This window comes from Petaurus breviceps, unplaced genomic scaffold, assembly GCF_028583685.1.
Source record: "Petaurus breviceps papuanus isolate PSGF00001 unplaced genomic scaffold, PetGlider_PUasm1.0 156, whole genome shotgun sequence".
Classification (NCBI taxonomy): Eukaryota; Metazoa; Chordata; class Mammalia; order Diprotodontia; family Petauridae; genus Petaurus; species Petaurus breviceps.
In genome coordinates, this window is record NW_027185720.1 from 12174318 (window position 1) to 12194262 (window position 19945).

The 19945-nt window shown below is 56.3% G+C and overlaps 2 protein-coding genes across 3 annotated transcripts in view; both read right to left on the reverse strand.

Annotated features, from left to right (window-relative positions):
- FOXRED2 (FAD dependent oxidoreductase domain containing 2) overlaps positions 1-2399 on the reverse strand; it is an 18741-nt gene extending 16342 nt beyond the window's left edge. The window contains exons 1-2 of the mRNA XM_069082065.1: positions 1629-2399; positions 152-403 (exon numbers count right to left, since the gene is read on the reverse strand). Coding sequence (XP_068938166.1) covers positions 152-403; positions 1629-2164 — 788 coding nt within the window. The 5' untranslated portion in view covers positions 2165-2399. The remainder of the gene's footprint in view (positions 1-151; positions 404-1628) is intronic.
- A 3782-nt stretch (positions 2400-6181) lies between these two features.
- Positions 6182-14540, reverse strand: EIF3D (eukaryotic translation initiation factor 3 subunit D). 2 transcript variants are annotated; one of them, XM_069082067.1, is made up of 15 exons: positions 14390-14540; positions 13033-13166; positions 12707-12752; positions 12386-12522; positions 11398-11483; positions 10989-11061; positions 10747-10856; positions 10509-10641; positions 10067-10214; positions 9707-9837; positions 9475-9560; positions 9268-9397; positions 7386-7528; positions 6946-7226; positions 6182-6324 (listed from the first exon to the last, which is right to left on the reverse strand). In XM_069082067.1, exons 2-15 carry the CDS (start codon positions 13153-13155, stop codon positions 6311-6313), a joined length of 1641 nt encoding a protein of 546 aa, XP_068938168.1. In that variant the 5' UTR covers positions 13156-13166; positions 14390-14540; the 3' UTR covers positions 6182-6310. The 2 variants fall into 2 exon arrangements, with proteins under 2 accessions (XP_068938168.1, XP_068938167.1); XM_069082066.1 differs by having other exon boundaries at positions 10747-10859.
- Positions 14541-19945: the final 5405 nt, after the last annotated feature.

Genomic DNA, 19945 nt, shown 5'->3' on the forward strand with positions numbered 1-19945 from the left:
AGAGAGAGAGAGACAGAGAGAGAGAGACAGAGAGAGAGACAGAGAGAGAGAGACAGAGAGAGAGAATACTAGAGTTCTTTATGAAGCCCCTGCATTGGGTCTTCTGGTTTTCTTTGCTATTCCCAGCCCCCAGCCCCACCAGGTACCCTACCTCAGGTCTCCAACATAGTGGGTGGCCCAGGAGAGGCGGATCCGGGAGCGGCCCACCATGTGGATGAAGTTGGTATAACCGAGGATGTTTTCTGCTGTCTCGAAAGCCGAGTTCCCGCGGCCCAGAATCAGGACATTTTGGCCCACAAAGTCCTCTGGGTCAACAGACACTGACTCATAGCCCTCCACATATTCTGATCCTGGGAAGTCAATCTCATTGGGGACAGACACACCTGTAGCCACAAAGAGCACGCTGCAGAGAGAAAAGTGAAGGATGCCCTGGTTAGTCCTGGGGTACTGAGGATAATACACCAAATTAGTCTTTCATCTACACAGTTTACTGGTTTACCTGCTTCTACCAATCACCAATTAATCTTTATTAAACTCCCACTGTATGCCGACCACTCCAGTATCTGTGCCAAGGAAACCCCAAGTGGGGTCACAGAGTCGGTGGCAGCTGAAAAAACAACTCAACAAGTGTCTTCAATGAAGGAGACAGCAAATACTTAGGCACATATAGTATCAGCTTTAGATCTGGAGGGAAACCTAGAGAGGCCCAAGTCTAGCCCTCCATGTTCAAGGCGAAGAAACTGAGGCCCAGGCAGGTCAAGGGACTGGCCTAAGTCTACAAAGCAAATAAAGAGCAGAGCTGGGACTAAGCCCCAGGCTTCTAGGATTCCTGGCTTGGGACTCACACAAAGCAGAGCTTGTCACTCCAAGGGCCAGGTTTCCATTAGGATAGAGCTTTCTCCTGTAACCCTCTAGCCATGCCTGAAAGGAATCTCCGCTCTAACATTCCCGCCAAGTGGACATCCCATGTCTGCCTATAAGAAAAGGGAGCCTGCTAGCTCCAGAGCCAGCCCCTTCTATGTCTGGACAGCCCTGCTTGCTAGGAAGTCCCATAATTCTGTTACTATTGCCAGTCACCACAAGGGTCACTCATTCATGAGGTTAGTAGGGCAATTGTTAATTTGGGAGGCTCCCCCACTCTACTGGTGACCTTACCTAGCAGACACCAGTCAGATCTGATGTCCAGACCACTTTCTGCTTTTTCTGAGCTGGGCTCCAGCCCATGGCTCTCCCAATAGTCTGCTTTCTTATCCCAGTTCCTGCCAAGCCTCTCCAGAATCCTATTATCTGCAGCAGGAACATTAAGGATACTACCTCTAGAATGAATTTCACCACCAACAACAGCAGTGTGAGCATTTTCCCACCTTGTGTGTGTCTCAAGCACGCCATGGAATGACTCACTTCTGCCTAGCAGAAGGCTTCAGTGCCCTGGCAACTTAGATACGGCCAGGACCCGGCCACTTAGACACGGCTAGGACCTGGCCACAGCAGAAGGCTCGAGTAACCCGGCCATGCTGGCACGTCCTGGCCTGGTCACAGCACAAGGCCGGCTTTCTTCAGGACGCCCCGCTCTGGCTCCTTGGCTGGCCAGGACTCCGCGCTCCTGGTCTCGGCCTGGCCGTAGTTACCTGCACTGGTAGCCCTGGCCCCTCTGGTCCGTGAGGATGAAAAAGTGGCCGTTCCAGGCGCGCTGGCTCTTGCTGAGCCCCACGTGGCGGATGGCCGTGTTGTAGCGCACGCGGAGCCGCAGGCGATCGGCGAAGTCCCGCAGGTAGCGCACCATGTCGTCGGCGTGCGGGAAGTAGGCTTGGGAGTAGTGTCGGAAGAGCAGGCGCGGGTCGGGGCTCAGCAGCGAGTTCCAGTCGTGGCGCAGGTTGAACTCGCTGTTGACCTTGCCCGTGTACCGCTTGTTGATGCTGATGAGCTTTCGGTGGCGGGGGTAGCGCGTGAAGAAGCTGCCAGGCGCCCCGGTTCGCTCGAACACCACGTAGTCCCTGCCGGCCTGCCCCAGGAGCTGGGCCATCTGCAGCCCCGCGGGGCCGGCGCCCACGATGCAGTAGTCCCATCGAGGGAAGAGGGACGGCCCGGGAAAGGGGCTCAGGCTCAGCGCCGAGTGCAAGGTCAGGGTCAGCAGCAGCCACCAGGAGCCGTCGTGTGGGGCCATGGCGGAGGAGGGGACTAGCTAAGGGGGGGACCCGCGGGGAGGTCAGCGGTCACTTCAAGGGACCAGCCTCCCCATCACCTCCTTGTTGCCATGGCAACGGCTAGGGATGCTGCTTCCCTGGGCGGAGGGGAGGAAAGCCTCCCCCCTCTCCCTAGGCTGGGGCGGTCATGCTGCCCTCAGGGGCTGCACCTGGTGGGAAGGGCTGTCACTCCTCCCCCCAGTGCTGGGAGAGGTGGGAGGGGGTCGGGGGTGGGGCGGGGCGTGCCCCTCCCAAGGGGGCGTGGCCTTCGCAGGCCCCTCCTCGGTTACGTGCCCCACCCTTCCCTGCCCTCCTCCCTGCCCTCGCCCTCCCAGGTCCCGGAGAGAGCGCACGGTGCGGTAGCTCGCGAGGCCGCCGCGCAGTCAATGAGAGCGAGGCTGGCGCGGGCGGGGGAGGAGCAGCGCCTCGGGCCCCGCCCCCAGAAGCAGGGGGCGGGGGAGGGGCGTGGCGTCACGTGACCTCGAGGCACGCTGGGACTGTGCTGCGGCTGCGCGCACCTGCAGGTCCCAGAGTGTCCCGAGTCACGTGTCAGGGGACCCGCCGAGATTTAAAGGGGCAGAAAACGAGATGTTTTTTTTTTTTTTTCCTTCCCCTCCCCCTTCCCCACGGGGGCGGGGGAGAGGGGGGCACTTGGAAGCTGCCTGATCACTAGCGGGATCCGAAGGGGCGGGTGACAGACAGTGAGCTCCCCATGTCCAGGGGGCTTGAAGAAGCCGCCTGGTCCGTGGAGTGCGGTCTAATTCTGAAGGGCAGCAAAGAGGAAAAAATGAACAAAAGTTAGAGGACTTGGTTTCGAATCCAGCACACACCGCCGATAGAGCCCTGGCCCTGGGTTCAAATTCCTCCTCAGATACATTCATTAGTTGTCACCCTGGGCAAGTCACCAAACCTCTCCAGGTCTGTTTCCTCCCTTTGTCAAATGAGGTGTTAGACCAGCCGACCTCCAAGGGCGCTTCTAGCTCCCCACCCTCCCTGGCCTCAGTCTCCCCATCTGTAAAGTGGGGATAAGCCAGCTCTCCCTCCCCCTCGCCAGCGCCGTGGTGGTATTGATTAAATTATCCCCAAGAACAATTCAAGCGACAGCCTGGGCAGATGACTGCTGGGGAAGCCTGACTGGAGGCAGCCCGTGGGATGGGGATGGAGGCAGTGGGAGCCATCTCTGGTTCTTGAGCAGGGGACGATACATTAGAAGGGCTGCTATTGATGAAAGTGATCTCCCCTGAAAGAGGGGGACTCCCCCCCCCCCAGGTCATCCCTCGGGCTCCAAAGCTTGATTTTACAGAATTGAAGTTTTTAACTTGGACTGACCTTAATTGGAGAGAGAGTTTGTGACTGTCTTTCAGCAACCCTAGGTTTCCTTTGTCACCTGGAGCATTTTATTTTAGGTGTTTCTGAGAAGGGTCAGAGGACCCATCAAACACCAGCTGAGACATCTAGCGTTAGCAACAGTGGAGGCAAGATTTGAAATCAAGATCCTCTGCCCACACATAGCTGTCTGTCCAACCAGACTGTTCATGGGCACCTGCTCATGTGTGGCCAGCACAGGTCAGTGCTGGGAGGGGACAGAAAAGACACAGGAGCAGATAGCCATGCATATCTTGTCCTGATTTTACCCAAGGGGAAAAAACCCCCACCAAAAAAGCAGGCTCAGACCCAGTGAGTCTGTGAGGCCCAGGGCCTGGATGAGGCAAAGATGGGGACAGAGAAAAGGGGGAGAATCAGCAGAGGCCACGGCATCACTCTGGTGTCCTTCCTCTGCTGTGGCCCATACCATGTGGTAGGGCCCCACGTCTTGTGTCCTCCCTCCCTGGCCACGGCCTCTCGGCAGGGTCCCATGTCCTTGTCTTCCCTTCCCAGCCACAACCATGGCCCCTTCCTGGGGCAGGCTCTCAATCCTCAAGAATCTCTTTGAACCAAGGCTATGCCTTGGATTGCCATCTGTCACTGGGCCTGGCCATCTTTCCCGTGTGCCACACAGACGTGGGGCCCTGCTGGCTTGGCTTCCAGGAGCCCACGATTGCTTCTGAGAACCAGGGGGCCTTTGTGGAAGTCTGGCTTCTGCCTTTCAGGGGTCTGTGTGTTTGGCCGGCAAGGGTTCCTGGCACCCAGACTGATGGTTAGCAGCCTGACTCTGTGGCCTAGTCTGCAGATGTGCGCCAAGAGGTGCACCAGGGCCCAGAGGCCAAGCGTGCCAGACAGGACCAGACTCACTTCCCTCAGATGGGACCTGAGCAGGGAGGGTCACCTTCCCACCTGGACAAGCCAGCACAGGAGGACGTGCTGAGGGGAACCTTCTGATGGCTGCTTTGGGTTTCCTGGGTCACAGAACACATAGCAAAGATGCCAGGGTAGGTCCGTTGGAGGGTCTGCCTTGACTTTTTCTAAGGCAGGCAGTGTCTTGGAGGTTGGACCAAAACCGGTCAAGATGAGCGTTCTAATCACAAACTCTGGGTTTTCAAGGGAAGCACAAGGTGAATGGAGGGGAAGCCTGGTCACCCCAAGTTCCCCAACAGTGCGGTCAGTTCTGAGCGCCATGTTCAAAGGAGAATTAGGATGCTCTGGGTAAAGGGGGCCAGTGTGGGAAGAATGGAGACCCAGCCATGCTTCAGAGCCTTGGGGGGGCGGGGGAATGAGAGCTGCCCCTGGGCACCAGAAGAGAGATTGTCAGTTGCTCCACAGGAGGCTGATCACCTCAGAAACCTCCCCACAGCCCCAGTGGCACTGGGTCACGGGCCTCCTTCAGTCTGTGACAGATGATTGGTGGGAACCAATCAGTTTGACAGGACTCCATTGGAGGGGTGGTTCTAAGTTCTGATCGCAGGCCCCACAGCTGTGAACTGCAGGTTTTAAGTCGACTTGGTTAACCACAGGAAGCTAGCTAGATGAGATGTCCACCTAGTTAGTGACCAAACCCAGCCTGGAGGGGACTCAATAACATGGAGAGCCTCCCTCCTCCACCTTTGCTGATCCCCAGGCCCTCATCATCCCTCTATTGTCCAACACTGGAGATGACCTTGAGTGCTTGGCCAATGGATGACCCTGGGGCCTGCCTTCCCATGGGAGTATTTTGTGTAGACCCTCATGAAAGGGTCAAGGGCATGGCCTGTCCAGTCACACTCTGTATTTCTGGCCTGCCCCACCTGTGCTGTCCAGGTATCAGGCACCATAAAACTAGGGCCCTGGAGGAAGAGAGCACCTCATTGGGGGAGGAAGATCCAGGGTCCACCTCATTCAGGAGGTCCTGAGCTCTGCCAACTGGAGGATTTGAGACCCTACAGGTAGAGGCTTGTTCTGGGTCATCCAGAGAACTGTCCAATATGTAGTTTCCTTCTCCACTTCTAGCCACGGAACAGAACCCCCGGCCCAGGCCCTACCATCTGCTGCAGCAGGTCCTGAGAGATTTAGCTCACAAGAACCCCTGGTCTAAGGGGCTGCACCCCATCTGGGATCCCTCCTCTAGGCCAGTGCTTACACTCACTCTGTATGCCTAAAAGGACTATATGAGGGTGACCCATTCCACAGACAGCAGATTCATACTTAGGCCACACTGTTCCATGCCCACTGAACATTCCCTCCCTTATTCCACATTAGACCTGCCCATGGCCCATGCTGGACACCGGTTGGGTGGCTGCTGCCCTGCCCACCCGCCTTTTTCCTTCCAATATGGCAGTGTCAGCACTGGGTGGGGCCCCTGCCTCCACTAGACGCCTCATCTGAGCAGGGAGGGATGGAGCACCCAAAGGCTTCCCTCTGGGGACAGGCCGGGGAGCCTTCACGTAGCGCTGGTCCATGCACGCCGAGAACCAGCCGGACTTATGTTGGGGTTAAGGTGTAGAGGGATGGGCTGCAGGGTGATGAGTTCTTCAGTCACAACGGCCCCTCTTTCAGACCTGGGCCGTTCCCTGCTGACCTCCATTGACTGCCTTTGGGCCAGTACCCTGGTCAGTTGACTATGCCAAGCATCCAGAGCAAACACGTTCATTAGGTGTCTCCTTTATTTCACCTATTAATAAACCTCAATGTGTGAAGACAAGGCCACTCTCCAGGTGTCCTCCAGCCCCTTCTAGTCGGAGGAGGGAAGATTTGTGGGGGCCTGCGCATGCGGCTCATGCTTCTTCCTCTGAAAGAGAGGGAGCAGGGCCGTAAGCGCCTGGTCAGGGCCAGCCTCTTGCCCACTTCCTGAAAACCCCAAGCTACCCCACTGGGTCCTGCACATTTCCTTTTAGTCACTTGACGAGTGGTCAGCCACTGAGAACCGACATCGGCTTTGTTTAGAGAGGTACTGAACGGAGCCTCACCACACCCAGGGTTTGCCTGCCCAGGTTCCCCCTAGCTAGCCAGTATCTGAAGCGGGATTGGAACCCAGGTCTCCCCTCTGCTGGCCCAGAGTTACCCTCACCACGCCAGGGGCTCTTAGAGGACCCAGGGAAGGTGTTCTGTCTCGGTGGCCTGCATGGCCACGCAGACAATAGCAGAAGGCCCAGGTTTAGCCCCAAGGGTCTCTCAGCTCTGCCAATGATTAGCCCTGAGACCCTGAGCAATGAACTATATCTTCAGCTGGAGAATGGAGACACCCCTAGCACCCCATTTCCCCCACCACAAGATGGGAGTTATTCTAAGCAAAGGCAGGGCCTTGCCCTAGACGGCCCCTCCCAGCCTGCCCCAGGACCCCTTGGGAGCAGAGGTGCCCTCTCCCCCTCCCATGTCTGGGGAAGCCCGCCAAGGGGCCGGCATGGCGTACCTTCCTCCTCCTCCTCCTCGTCTTCATTGTCGTCGTCTTCGTCTGAGCTGAAGGTGCCGTCGGGCAGGCTGTAGACGCGGATCACCTGCTTGTTGGGGTCCTTGAGGATGAGGTACTTGCCCTCCTCCAGCTTCATGCAGATGTCGATCACGCAGCGCAGGATCCCCCAGGCGTTCTCCACGCTCAGGTTGATCTGGCTGGCAAACTCATTGGGCTTGAACTGCTGGGTGCCCAGGATGACGTGCCGAGCCGAGTCTTTGACGTGATAGCGGGACACATACCTGCAGACACGGGGAAGGGCGTGGCGTTGTCAGGGAGGCCAGGAGCCCTGTGGCAGCCTGTGCTAAAGGGCCCGAAGGAAGAGGAAGATGAGAAGCAGAATGTAGTGGCCACAGGAGCCCACACCCTACGGTCCCAGAGCGGGCGGACACCATGCTCACCCCAGCTTGAGGTACTCGGATCCGGCCAGCAGTGCACAGCAGGTCCAGCGTGCCAACTTGTAGCTGTTGTTCTTCAGCTCCGTGGCGATGACTGCCCCCCGCTGAGAGTCCAGCTTCTGCCGCCAGTCCACGCCGTTACAGTGCTGTGGAGGGAGAGCAGAGCCACCAGCGGCAGTCAGCGTCCCAGGGCTCCCTGCCACCTGCACCGTGCTCAGTGCCCCAGAGAGGGTGGGCAAGGACAAAGGACCCAGAAGGGCCCCACGAGGGAGAGATCAGGTGTGCCGATACCAGACCAGGCAATTGCCAATGACCAAACACCTTCCATATATACCATGTGGGCGGGGCAGAGGGTAGGCTTCCTACTGCCCACTGGGATGGATTACAGAAAGTACAGTACACGTGCTGCGGGTGTGCAGTGTCACCTAAATGGGGGAGAAGCCTGGCACCAAGAGGAGATCCTCATGGGCAGGGAGGTGAAAGGGGTGCTCAGGGTGGAGCAGGCTCCCCTCAAGAGGTGGTGACAAAGCCCTGAAGGGTGGCTTGGAGCCACTTTCAGGAAGGCCCAGAATGCCAGGATGAGAGGTCTGGGCACAGTCCTGTGGGTAAGTACCCAGCACTGCTGCACAGGGGTGACCTAAGCTGACAGCTGAAGAGCTGGGCAGGGCCTTCAAGACAAGGACCACCAAACCCGTTAGGTGTCTAGTGGCCTCCAACAGGTCTCAGTGACATAGACAGCAAGGTCAACATGTTCTACCCACAGTGAAGGGAGATGAGGCAGAGCTGGAGGGACACAGCCTGGGGCCAGCGGGTGACAGGAGGACTGAGGAAATGGATGGCCTGAGGGCATTTTGAACCCAACACCTCCAAAACAGAACTCCTCATTTTCCTTCTCAAGCAGCTGGCAGTACAGAGAGTAGAACACTAAGCCTGCACTTTGGGAGTCCCAAGTTCAAATCAGGCATCAGTCTAGCTGTGTGACCCTGGGCAAGTCCTCTGACCTCCGTTTCCTCAACTATAAAAAAGGGATAGCATCTTGCTGGGTTGATCAAATGCAGTATTTGTAAAAAACACAGCACACAGTTTGGGCACGTGGGAAATGCTACATAAAGGCTCAGCCCCTTCTCTCCATTCCCCAAACTGTCCTCTTTACCGCGGAGGGCAGCCGTTCTTACAGTCCTTCTCATCCCCCTCCCCTGTCTATCCCGTCAGCTGCTAAATCTTGGGGTCCCTTCTCCAACACCACGCGGCCCACACAGACGCTTCTCTCCTCCCACAGCCCCCTTGGCTGGGCTCTCCTGGTTCTTCTGGGTCGGTACACTCTTCCCAGCCTGGCCTCTCCTGTCTGCAGCTCTGCCTCTCAGGAGGTCTCGGCCTCCCCAAGGTTACCTCCCCCCTACTCTGGATTCAGCCTGTCTGCCCTCATCTATCCGTGTGGTCTCCATTAGACGTGAGCTCCTTGAGGGCCTGCGGTGAGACGGCCTTTTACTATCCTCAGCATGGGGCCGATGGAGAACTGCCTGCAGGCACGGAGAGGTGCAGGGGCCACTACGTTCTGCTTCTCACCCTCCTCTTCCTGGGGTGTTCTAGACTAGTTCTAGGAGGGGTCCAGGGAAGGAAACCACACCTTCTGCATCAGCTTTCGTTACATCCCACCAAGCAACAAGGGGCAGCAGAGAAGCCTTTCCCTGAAGAGACCCAGTGAGGTCTGGCGGTGGCTAACTGCAGCCTGGGACTGGGACAGGGAGGAACAGCAGAGGAAGGATTTCTAGGCCAGAGCCTTCATTAGATGGGTGCGGCCAGGTCAGTGATGGGGAGGTGGCCAGGCAGACACGGCGCAGGGAGGGGGAGGGGGCAGTGGGGGCCTTGCACGGGGAGTGCTCACCCGCGAGTCCCACTCATTGAGGGTCTTGATGTTGATGAAGGACACTTCTCCGTTGGCCCCCGTCATCACGCCGTCGTGCTCACAGCGCACGATGAGGTCAATGTCATCGCCAAGCTTCCACCGGCGGTACCTGGGAGGACGGGCAAGAGAGAAGACTCAGCTGCCAGCCGGGCCCCAGCCCTGCCCTCCACCCAGAGGCACACCCACCTGTAGGCCACTGAGGCAATCTCGTTCTTGTCCATGTCATCCTCCACAAAGGGGTTTGGGCTGGGAAACTTGTATCTTTCCTTTCCCTGCACAGAATTAAGAGGTGTGGTGAACGTGGTCTGCAAAGCCCCACCTTGCCCTGGCACCCCCCCAGGGAAGCCCAGGGCACACGCGGCAGTTCCCAGCCATCTTCCTAAAAGGCTCAGCTGGGCTAGTTTTTCAGCTTCCTCACCATTCTCAGGCACTGCTGGGAGAAGTTGTGATTGATATAGGTGGCTTCCATGGCAAGGTTGCGGGGAGAGTTGAAGGAGTTGCCTTCATCCTGAGGGGGCTCATTGGCAGTTTCACTCACAGTCAGGAGATCTACCAGGAAACAGGAAGGTGAGAGGACCTGAGCAGACAGACTGGGCGCCTGCCTCCCCACCCAGAGCAGACCCCTCTCCACAGGTCATCGGAAGCAGGCGGGGCGCTGCACAAGCCCCTCCTCAGCCCCTCTGAGGCCACCTGGGTCACTGCAGGTAAAGAAGGGGCAGGGTAAGGCCTGAACTAACCAAAGGGATCCTCTGCACGGACACCCACTAGAAAAACTCACCAAAGTCTGAGTTGTCCCTTTTGTCAAAAAAGAGCTTGGACCCAACCCTCTGGACAACAATATCCCAGGAATAGACGGAGCGGGTACAGCTCATCAGTGTGGCCAGGATGGCGTCGGTGGCAAACACGTTGCCTTGAGTCTTTGCCAGCTGCCAAGAAAACGGGGACAGCCTATCAGCCTCAGGCAGGAGATTTCTGACGCTCCGTGGGTGCCCGTCTCCTGTGGCATTGTCCCACTGAGATGCAGAGGCTAATTCACAGCCACGTGGCCCCTGAGCTGGCGCTGTGGCCCCATCATTCGGGGCAAACAAAGCCACAGCAGGGGCCTGCCTTAAATCCCCCCTTCCCCTGCCCCCCACACAGGAGGGTCAGAGCCAGCCAGTGACGGGGCTGAGCCCAGGCCTGGGGGCTCCTGCTCTGCCTGGAGAGCTCGAGTGACACACCTTGCGGATGACAGGGTCATCTGTGGTGGTGACGGTGTGGAAAATGCGCTTGATGCTGCGCAGGGGCTTCTCGTTCCGCGTGGTAATGCGGTCAAAGGCTTTGTCGTAGTATTCCAGGGCCCCGCAGCACTCACTATAGCATGACAAGGGAGTCAGAGGGGCAGCGAGCAGCTGGAAGGTCAGCCCCTCCTCACCCCCAGGGGTCAGAGCTGCCCGCTCAGGGGCTGGGGCCACCTACATGTCCTGTGGCTCTGACACCTCCAAGTAACGCATCTTCATCAGCTGAGGAAAATCCATTTCTTCCTTCACTTCCCAGTCACTCCTGACCTCGACAGAAGAATCCCGGGGCTTCTGTGGAGGTAACACATGTGAAAGAGAAAGGAGTGTGTGCACAGCGAGGCAAGAGAGCTGACGTGTGCATGCCTGCCAGGCTGGGGCAGGAAGGGGGCACCCCACCCCAAGCTCGGGGCCGGCTCCTACCTGAGATTTTTGGTCCCATTTCTGCCTAACTCCAAACTGCTTCTGGAACTTTTTTTGCAGACGTATGCGGTCTCTGAAAAGCCAAGGAAAACGTGATGTTAGCAGGAGGAGGCGTCCCTGGGGCCAGCCTGCTCCTCCTAATGGATGGATGGCCACACTCTCTGGAGAAGGCCTAAAAGCCCTGATGCTTCCCCTGCATGTCTGTCAATGGCACGATCACTAGAAAGCTGAGGTCAAAGGCGTCCTGGGCAGGGCCGGCCTCACAGGCAGGGTTTCTTCCCTGTTCCTCTAGGGGAACAAACCCTGGGATGGCTGTAAGAGCAGCTTGCCCTGGCTATCCTAGAACAAGCTCAGGCAGCAGGCACCGTCTGGCTTCTTCTCTGGTTACTGGATGGCAATGCATCCTCACCTCTCTTTCTGCTTGGCGCTCTTGGGCAACGTCTGCAGGCTGAATTGTAACATGTTCCGACGATCCTTGTCCCTCCGAAGATTCCGCTGAGGACCAGGGAGGAGAGGATGGTCACATTAGACAGGGTGTGAGAGGGGACAATACTGTGACAGCCCAGGGCTACCAACTCCATGCATAACTGCCACAAGCCTGGTGCGGGTATGAATGTGCGCGTGCTCGCAGGTGGGAAAAATCTGCAGTTAGGAGCTGACCCCCCCCCCACCCCCGCTCCCAAGCAACTCTCCTGGGGCTTATCTGAGACTTTCCCCTGGCCACTGTAGAAGAACGCATGCGTGTAGCTGAGCATTCTGGACAATAAAAGCTACCGAGAGCAATGATCGGGGTGAGCAGGGACAAGTGCAGCCCAACCTCTGGAGGAAGCGGCAGCAAAGCGCGTTCATTGCAGGAGTTCCCAAGGTTTTTCTTTCTTGCTTTTTGGAGGGCAATTGGAGTTAAGTGATTTGCCCAAGGTCACATGGCTAGTTAAATGTTAAGTGTCTGAGGCCGGATTTGAACTCAGGTCCTCCTGACTCACTGTGCCACCTAGCCGCCCCTTCCCAAGGCTTTTCACCCTAATTTATGGCTGTTCTTGGGGAATATGGGAACGGAACGTTGTCCTGATGACGGAAGCCTCAGCGGCAGTTTCATCGGCCCCCACACAAGGCTGCACTACAACTCCTCACTCCTACCATGCTTGTTTGACACGTCTGTGATGGGCCGCTCCTGCTGCCCACCATTCTGGGTCTGGACTGAACCTCTCAGGGGAGGACACTCCCTCCACCAGGGCACATTTGCATCTGTCTCACAAACTGGCCACTAGGCCAATCAAATGCTCATAGACTCCAAAATCCTTTCTGGCACTACCCGTTAAGGAGCCTGAGAAAGCTCTAGGGTCTTCAGCAATGCTCGAACCCCAGTGGCAGGACCCCCAAGATGGCGTGCTCCTAACCTGGGCAAACCTCATCCTATTCCTCTGGTAAGCCGTCTTCTGGGTCCGGGCCGTGTCTACCAGCTGGAAGCTGGTCTCGTCCTCCTCGTGGAAATAAGCATACTGACTGCCGCCCCCAAACTGGGAGGAATACTTATCTGAAGAGACAACACACCAAGCATTGACCCAGAGCTGCAAGGGCGCTTCAGGGCCCTCACCTACTGCCTTCTGATGAAGAGGCAGGCCCGGGAGGGAGGACGAGGGGTCGTGCAGTGGACTGAGTCCTTTACCATGACATCCTCCCGAGTTCCCACTTCAGAAAGTCAATTCAGCAACACTTACTCGTGTATCTCTTATCCTGGTAGGTGGCCCCTGTCCAGTCTGCAACCTGATTGGGATGACAAGGAGACAGAGAGAAGGCACAGGTCAGTGGGCCAAGAGACTGCTGCCTCAGAAATCCCCAGCCAGCGACAGCAAGAGCGGCTTGGCTAACAAAAGGCCGGCCCACGGTGCCTTGGGAAGCGTCTCGTCTGTCACAGAGACTTTCAGAAGGTCACGGCCTGTCTCAGCAGGCACCGTCACAAGGAATACGGGGGAACTGGGCTTTGGAGACAATGAAGCCTCGGCACGGCTGCATCGTGCAGGAATCCCTGCTACCCTGAAGTTACCTTTCCCAGCCGATCTCCTTTGCTGAATGGCTGATAGGGCATGTCCCGAAATTGTTCGGGGACCGCACAGGGACCCCAGCCCGAGGGGTTGTCCTGGATCACCGGAGTCATGAATTTTGCCATCTTCTAAAACCCTGAAAAGACAAGCTGAGCATTATTCCTGAATGTGGAGAGCCTCAAAGGGAAAAGTGCTTCTTCCACTCCCCGGCCTGGCCGAACAAACCCAGTCACACACCCATTTCTGTCACACACTCCTACGGGGAGTCACCTCCCTTATAATTCCTTCAACAACCATTAAAGCAGGCAGTGCAGGGATTATTATCATCCAATTTTATAGCAGATGAAGCCAAGCTTAGAAAAATGACTTCTAAGGTCCAGCCCACAGTAGGAGCACAAGGTATCCTTTCCTGAAGACACTGTCGGGGCGTTTCAGACTCTCTGTGACCCCATCTAGGGTTTTCTTGGCAAAGAGACTGGAGAGGTTTGCCATTTCCTTTTCCAGTTCATTTCTCACAGGAAGCTGAGGCAAACAGGGTTAAGTGACTTGCCCAGGGTCACACAGCTAAGACGTGTCTGAGGCTGGATCTGAACTCAGGTCTCTCTGACTCTGGTTTCAACTTTGTTCACAAAAAGGTGCATTTTCATTTGGGTCCCGCGATATGGAGGGTCCCAGCATAGACAGAGACCAGTGAAACCCAGACCTGAACGAGTCCAAGCTAAAGTTACATTACTGATACACTGTAACACTGCTGTGGTCGCGCACCACAGGCACAGTGCAACAGTAACAGTAACAGGACTGTCCCCCCTCCCCACGGGAGAGGAGGAAGCCGCCCCCCCGCCCCGCCCTGGCGCGGGAGCTGGCTGTGTCTGCAAGCCGCTGGGCAGGGGGCACCCACTGCCTCAATTTCCCAGCAGCTTCGCTTTTTACGTGGAACTCTTGGGAGGGAGGGGAGAAGACAGTTTTAGTTTTCAGGACCCTGGAGGGGGGGCAGGCACCAGGGAGGGAAGCCCGACGGGGGGGAGCGGAAGGTCACCGCCCACCCGCGGGGCCTCAGTTTCCCCCGCTGTAAAGTGGGGTCGGGGGCACCGTGCCCCCGGATTTAACAGACGGTGGCGGCCTAGGATCTCAAAGCACGGCAAGATTGACGCCCGCTATCAGGGCCGGGCCCGGAGACGGCTCCCAGAGTAAGCAGAACAAGCCGTTCCCGACCCCACTCTACCGGCAGGGAAACTGAGGCTGCGCAGAAGGGGGCGAGGCCCGGCCGGGGCTGCTGGCTCTGGAGAGCGCGGGCGTCGGGTTCCGCACGCGCCGCGGTGCTCTCCCAGGCCCCCCGACCCCGAGGCCGGGGCCGCTCACCTGCTCAGGCCGTAGCCTGTCCCGATGGAGACGGATGGTTCCGGGCCCGGTGCCGGCGCCGCCAGCCACTTTGCAGTGGCCGACAAGGAAGGGACCCCGGGTGCGCGCGCAGCTCCCGGCGCCGTAAAGCGGCGTGGCGCGGCCGGCCCTGTCGTAAAACAGCGGGGAAACGCGCTCTCTCGCTGTCTCCAGATGTGGGAGGTGAAGGGCGGGGCGGAGCCGCAGAGCCGTAAAGGGAAGAGAAGCCCGGAAATGCGGCCCAGCCTTAGAGGGAGAAAAAAGGGATGGGATCGAGGCGTGTCCACGCTACGTAAACTCCACATCCGGCGAGGGGGCGGGATCACGTTTACGCTTGGAACGTGGCGTGCAGGCGGGGAGGATTACAAGCCTCCCTCCCAGTATCCCGTGATACCCCGCGGAAGACGACGCCCCTCTGTATCCCACAGTTCCTCGCGCGGCGGGCGAGGCCTTTCTCATGCCCCTCTGTATCCCGCAATGCCCCGCGGCTGCCTCGGCTCCCTGACCCTGGGCATTATCAAGGCCGGCCCGGCCAGGCCAGGCCGCGAGGGCCGCGCTTCCCGCCGCGCCTGGTCCGCGGTTGACCCCGGTGCGCTCCATCTCGGTCCCTCTGCCGCTGTTGGGGATGTTATAATTATAACCGTATCTAGGATTAATATAACCCTGGAAGGATCACGAAGCACGTGACGAGCGCATGACGTCACACTTACGGACCGGGGCCGGGAAATTCTGGATTCAAATCCCGCCAGGGGTACTTTGCCGGCTGCGGGGCCCAGGGCACGGCACTTCACTTCCGCCTGCCCCAGTGCCCCCATCTCTAAAGTGGGGATGAAATAAACGCCTTTAGGGGGTGGCTAGTATTGGAGGGGGAGGGGGAGTGGGAGGGCCGTATGCCCTGGGTTCAAATCCCACACCTGACCCTTCCTGGCTGTGTGACCCTGGACGAGTCACAGCCTCTCTCAGCTTCCGTTCCCTCCCCTGTAAGGTTCCATAAGGCAGAATCACAGAGATCCTGACGTCATGTAAATCCATCGATTGTTGCCCGATCACGTTTTAGGGGCATCGGACTCTCCGTGGCCCTGTTTGGGGTTTGCCATTTCCTTCTCCAGCCTCTTTTTACAGAGGAGGAAACTGAGGCAGGCAGGGTGAAGGGACTTGCCCAGGGGCACACAGCCAGGAAGTATCTGAGGCTGGATTTGAACTCAGATGAGTTCCTGACTTGGGGTCCAGGGCTCTGTACGCTGTGGCTCCCCCAGCTTCCCTTTAAGGAAGCCAGGGCGCTGCAGCCGGAATTTGGGGGTTGGGGACGCACTTTTGATCTCGGAAAAGACGAGTTTGTTGACCACAGATGGTTGACTTTGGGGGAAGTGTGGAGTGGGGCGGCACTTTCCCAGAATCACGGAAGGTCAGAGTTGGACGAGTTTACCCTCGTTCTTGTTCGTAGACCCCGGGGGAATTTGGGGGTAAATCAGCCTCTTTGGAGTGTCCCCCCACTTATGCCAGTCCTGCCCTCGGGGACCCCTTCTGCAGGACAGCCTTTCTGATACTACTTGACCACACTGCCCAGCACCCCTTTCCTCCCTTTGGCCTCTCCTCATGGGGAGGGATTGCAAAGCTCTTTGGCATCCCGGGTACCCTCCTGTGGACACGCTCAGTGTCAACGTCCTTGGGATTGAGCAGATGCCTGGGATCGAGCCCCGCGGTGCAGATACGGTCTGCCCAGGGCAGAGGACAGCGGGTCCACTGAGATCAGCTTTACTGGGACACAGACACGGACAGGTGTGGCCAGGGCCAAGCTCGTTAGAGGAGCAGGCTGTGGAGCTGCCTCTCAGGGGAACGCCAAGCCTACCTGTGCCTCAGGAAGACCAGAGGTCGGGCAGCCAGACACAGACGTGCTCCGGGGCCAGCCCAGCACTCAGAGAGACGACAGGGTCAGCAAGCGGTCAAGAGAAGGCAGCCACTGAGGGCTCTGTCAACTTGGACAGCTTGAAGCTTGTGTCTTCTTTTGCCTTATTTCAGCCTTTCCCGAAATTCTGCAGTACAGCCTTTAAGCCTGAGAGAGTCTGGACAGAGTCAAGACAAGGATTTGCCGACAAAGTGCCCAGTGATCTAAGGAGAAAGGAGAAAAGGAACCGCAAGGGCTAGCGGTGAAGCTTTTCCTGTCCTGGGGGGGCAGGGGGCATTTATGACCAGGCCAGTCCTCTGGCCACACATCCTCTCCCCTCTGCCCCTCATCTATCTGGCTAATCAGGGCTGGTTTCCTTAATGCCCATCCTTCAACCAAAATGAAGGGCATGAGGAATATGGGAATTTCAGGCACCTTAGCAAGGCCAGGGTTGTGTGTGTGTGTGTGTGTGTGTGTCTGAGACTTTACAGTTTATGGGGAACTTTTGAATATATGACCGTATTTGGCCTTTTTATGGAGACATGACCATTCTGTGAGGTGAGGGGCAGAGGAGAGATTTTTGTGTACATTTTAAAGCTGAAGAGGCCATAGTTCCTAGGCAGCTCATTTGGTTTCCTTCCTTCATGTTATAGGTGGGGAAACTGAGGCCCTGGTTCCTAGAGTGGCCATCTTGGCTCTTCTCTCATATTGTAGGGGAGGGCACGGAGGCTCCAGGGGTGAGATGAGATGTCCACAATGGTAGAGCTGGGACCAGAAGCCAGAGATTTTGAGTTGTCCTCCTAACATACCCCTTTCCTCCCAATTACTTAACTTAGGCTCAGAGATTTCTTGCTGGAAGTCATCTAATGCCATTCCCTCATGTTACTAATGGGCAACCAGTCCCCTTGTTAGACAGATAAGGAAACCAAGGCCCAGAGAGAATCAGTGATTTGTGCAAGGTCACACAAGCAGAACATGGTGAGGCTGGATTCAAACCCAATGCTCAGTACCATGCCCAGAAGATAGTAGGTGCTTGAGGGATTGATGGAAAGAACCTGATCCCTCTGACTGCAGACCCTGGACTCTTGGCCCTGAACCGAGCTGCCCCCCTTGGGGCGCTCCAAGAGCCCAGGTGGTTGCTCCAATGTTCTAGGGAAATATGGAGAGGGAACATGGAAAGGAGGGCATTGCATCATCCTGCTGCAGTTGGGGGATAGGAGGGGGCCGAGCAGGGAGAGGAAGGGAAGCCTTTGACTCACCGCTCTACCCCTGCCTCCCAGGCTCTCGTGGCCCCAGCAGCTTCTAAAATAGAAAACCTGGGAGGATTCAGGCCTTTAAGAGTCTCGGGATGAAAGGCATGCCATCCATTCAGAGTCTCCGGTATTCATAATCATTTTTTATTTCAATTGAATGTAGACTCAGTCATCACAGGACCGGTTCTCAGAATAGAGAGGTAGGGACCTGTTGAATCATCCAGCCCACTTCCTGCCACCCTCGGCATCGCTCCAAGTGCTGAGACATCATCCACTTTCTGTTGGAGCCTGAGATAAATCGAGATTCATAGCCCTGGCTACAAGAGGCAAAACAGATTTCCATTTTCCATCCTTTCCTGCTGCCCTTAGCACCAAATCACTGCTGCTTTAGACCAATCTTGTTTTCTCTCAGATGAACCCTCTCTAGAGACCTTCCTTGGCCCTCAGATTTCTCTGTGGCAGGCAGGTGGGGGGCTTATGGGATTCCTTGTCAGAGGACCCGGGGTCAGCCACATTCTACCTGGGTGATCTTGCCTTTCCTCATCTGTAAAACAGGAGAATTGGAGTTAGTAAATGATCTCCGAGGTCCCTTCTAGCTGGAAGATTCTGGGACAGAAGTTTATAGATAAGTAAGGATCATCTCATTCCTTGGGCCTGTATCCCCGGAGCCTAGCCCAGTGTCTGGCACACAGTAGGAGCTTAATAAAAGCTTGTTTCTTCACTTGATTTCCTCACTCAAAGTTAGTGATCTCCCCATAGGCAGCATTGCAGGCCAGCTGTTCATATTTTTTTCTTGGGCCTTCTTATTTCACTCTGTATCATCGCCTACAAATCTCCCCAGAGGTTTCTGAATTCTCCACATTTCTCACTGTCTGTTTATATTCTATGACATTCATGCTACGTGGTTTGTTCAGGCCTTTCCTAATCAAGGGGCACCCACTGTGTTTCTAGTTCACAAATGGGGCCCGGCACCGTTTGAGGCAAAGAGGGGACAAAGAGAAGGGAAAAGGTCACAGACTGCTGTGGACGGAGAGGCCATGTCCCCTCTCCGGACTGGCTTCCTCATGGGGAAAACAGGGATGATTGGGCTCGTTAAGTACCGATGTTCTACAGTCAGGAAACTCCAGGGACTCCCTTTTCCCTTTGGCACCAATATAAACTTCTGTCTCTGGTATTTCGAAGTCAGAACAAGCAGGGTCCTGACAACCTTCTCTCCTTCCTGTATTCACTGGCTCAGCCAAACTGGCTTTCTCTCTGTTACTCCCATGTGACGTCCCATCTCCCATCGCCAGGCCTTTGCATAGGCTGTCCCCCATGCCTGGAATGGATGTAGACTCCTAGATGGCTAAGTGAAGTGGATAGAATACCGGACCTGCAGTCAGGAAGATCTGAGTTCAAATCCAGCCTGGTGGTATGACCCTGGGCAAGTCACTTCATCCTGTTTGCCTCAGTTTCCTTGTCTGTCAAATGAGCTGGAGAAGGAAATGGGCCAGTATCTCTACCAAGAATACCCCCAAAGGGTTCACACAGAGTCAGATGTGAAAAAGCTGAACAATGACAACAAAAAAGCTCTTACTGTGAATTCCTCATCTCTTTCTGTGTTTAGCTCAGATGTTACCTTCTAAATGAGGCCTCTCCTCACCTCCTTCCCTGGCCCACGACTGCCAGGGAGTGACCTTCCTGAAGTGACCTTACATTTAACTTGTGTATACGTTGCATGTGCTTACAGGATTAACACCGCGTTTCCTGATAGATCGTGTTGTTTGTACTTACATGTTCATGTTGTGCTTCCTGATAGAATGGAAGCTCCATGAGGGCAGGGGTGGCTTTATTCTTGTCTTCGCATCCCTAGCACCCAGTGCAGTGCCTGGCAGGTGGTAGCTACGCATTTAGTCGTGGCTTATTGGTTGTCACATGGAGTCAATCATACCCTACCCACCTCCTATTTGAGCACAAACCATCATGAAATGCCTGTTCTGTGCTAGTAACTGAGCTAGGCACGAGGCCTATAAAGAAAAATTGGAACCACCTCATCCTCATGGAGTTTCCGTTCTACTCTGGGCTAGGCACTAGGGATACAAAGGCAAACATAAAGCCACACCTGCCCTCAAGGGGCTTTTGTTCTACGGAGAAGGAAGATGGAGCCCAGAGAAGTCATGTAGCAGAGAAGCTGGTGTCAGAGCACGGGTCGGAGTTGGGTCTCTTTGTGAATCATTCTCTCTAAGATACGACCCTGAGTATCCCAGGCTGAGGCTTGCAGAAGCACTCACATTCTGTCCCCCAGGAGAACTCTCCAGCTTGCAGACAGCAGAGGTAGGGAGGCCTTTTGGAGGGGATTGGAGTTTGGGCTGATGCCAATGTGTCCACATGTTCCAAGGCTCCTTAGGGCCATGATATAGG

Coding starts and splice junctions, on each gene's coding strand:
- EIF3D (XM_069082066.1), bottom strand. CDS start 13,155: ATGGCAAAATTCATGACTCCGGTGATCCAGGACAACCCCTCGGGCTGG. Junction 7,529..9,267: donor TCAATGAGTGGGACTCGCGG/GTGAGCACTCCC, acceptor CTCCCTCCACAG/CACTGTAACGGCGTGGACTG. Junction 7,227..7,385: donor TCCGAGTACCTCAAGCTGGG/GTGAGCATGGTG, acceptor CCGTGTCTGCAG/GTATGTGTCCCGCTATCACG.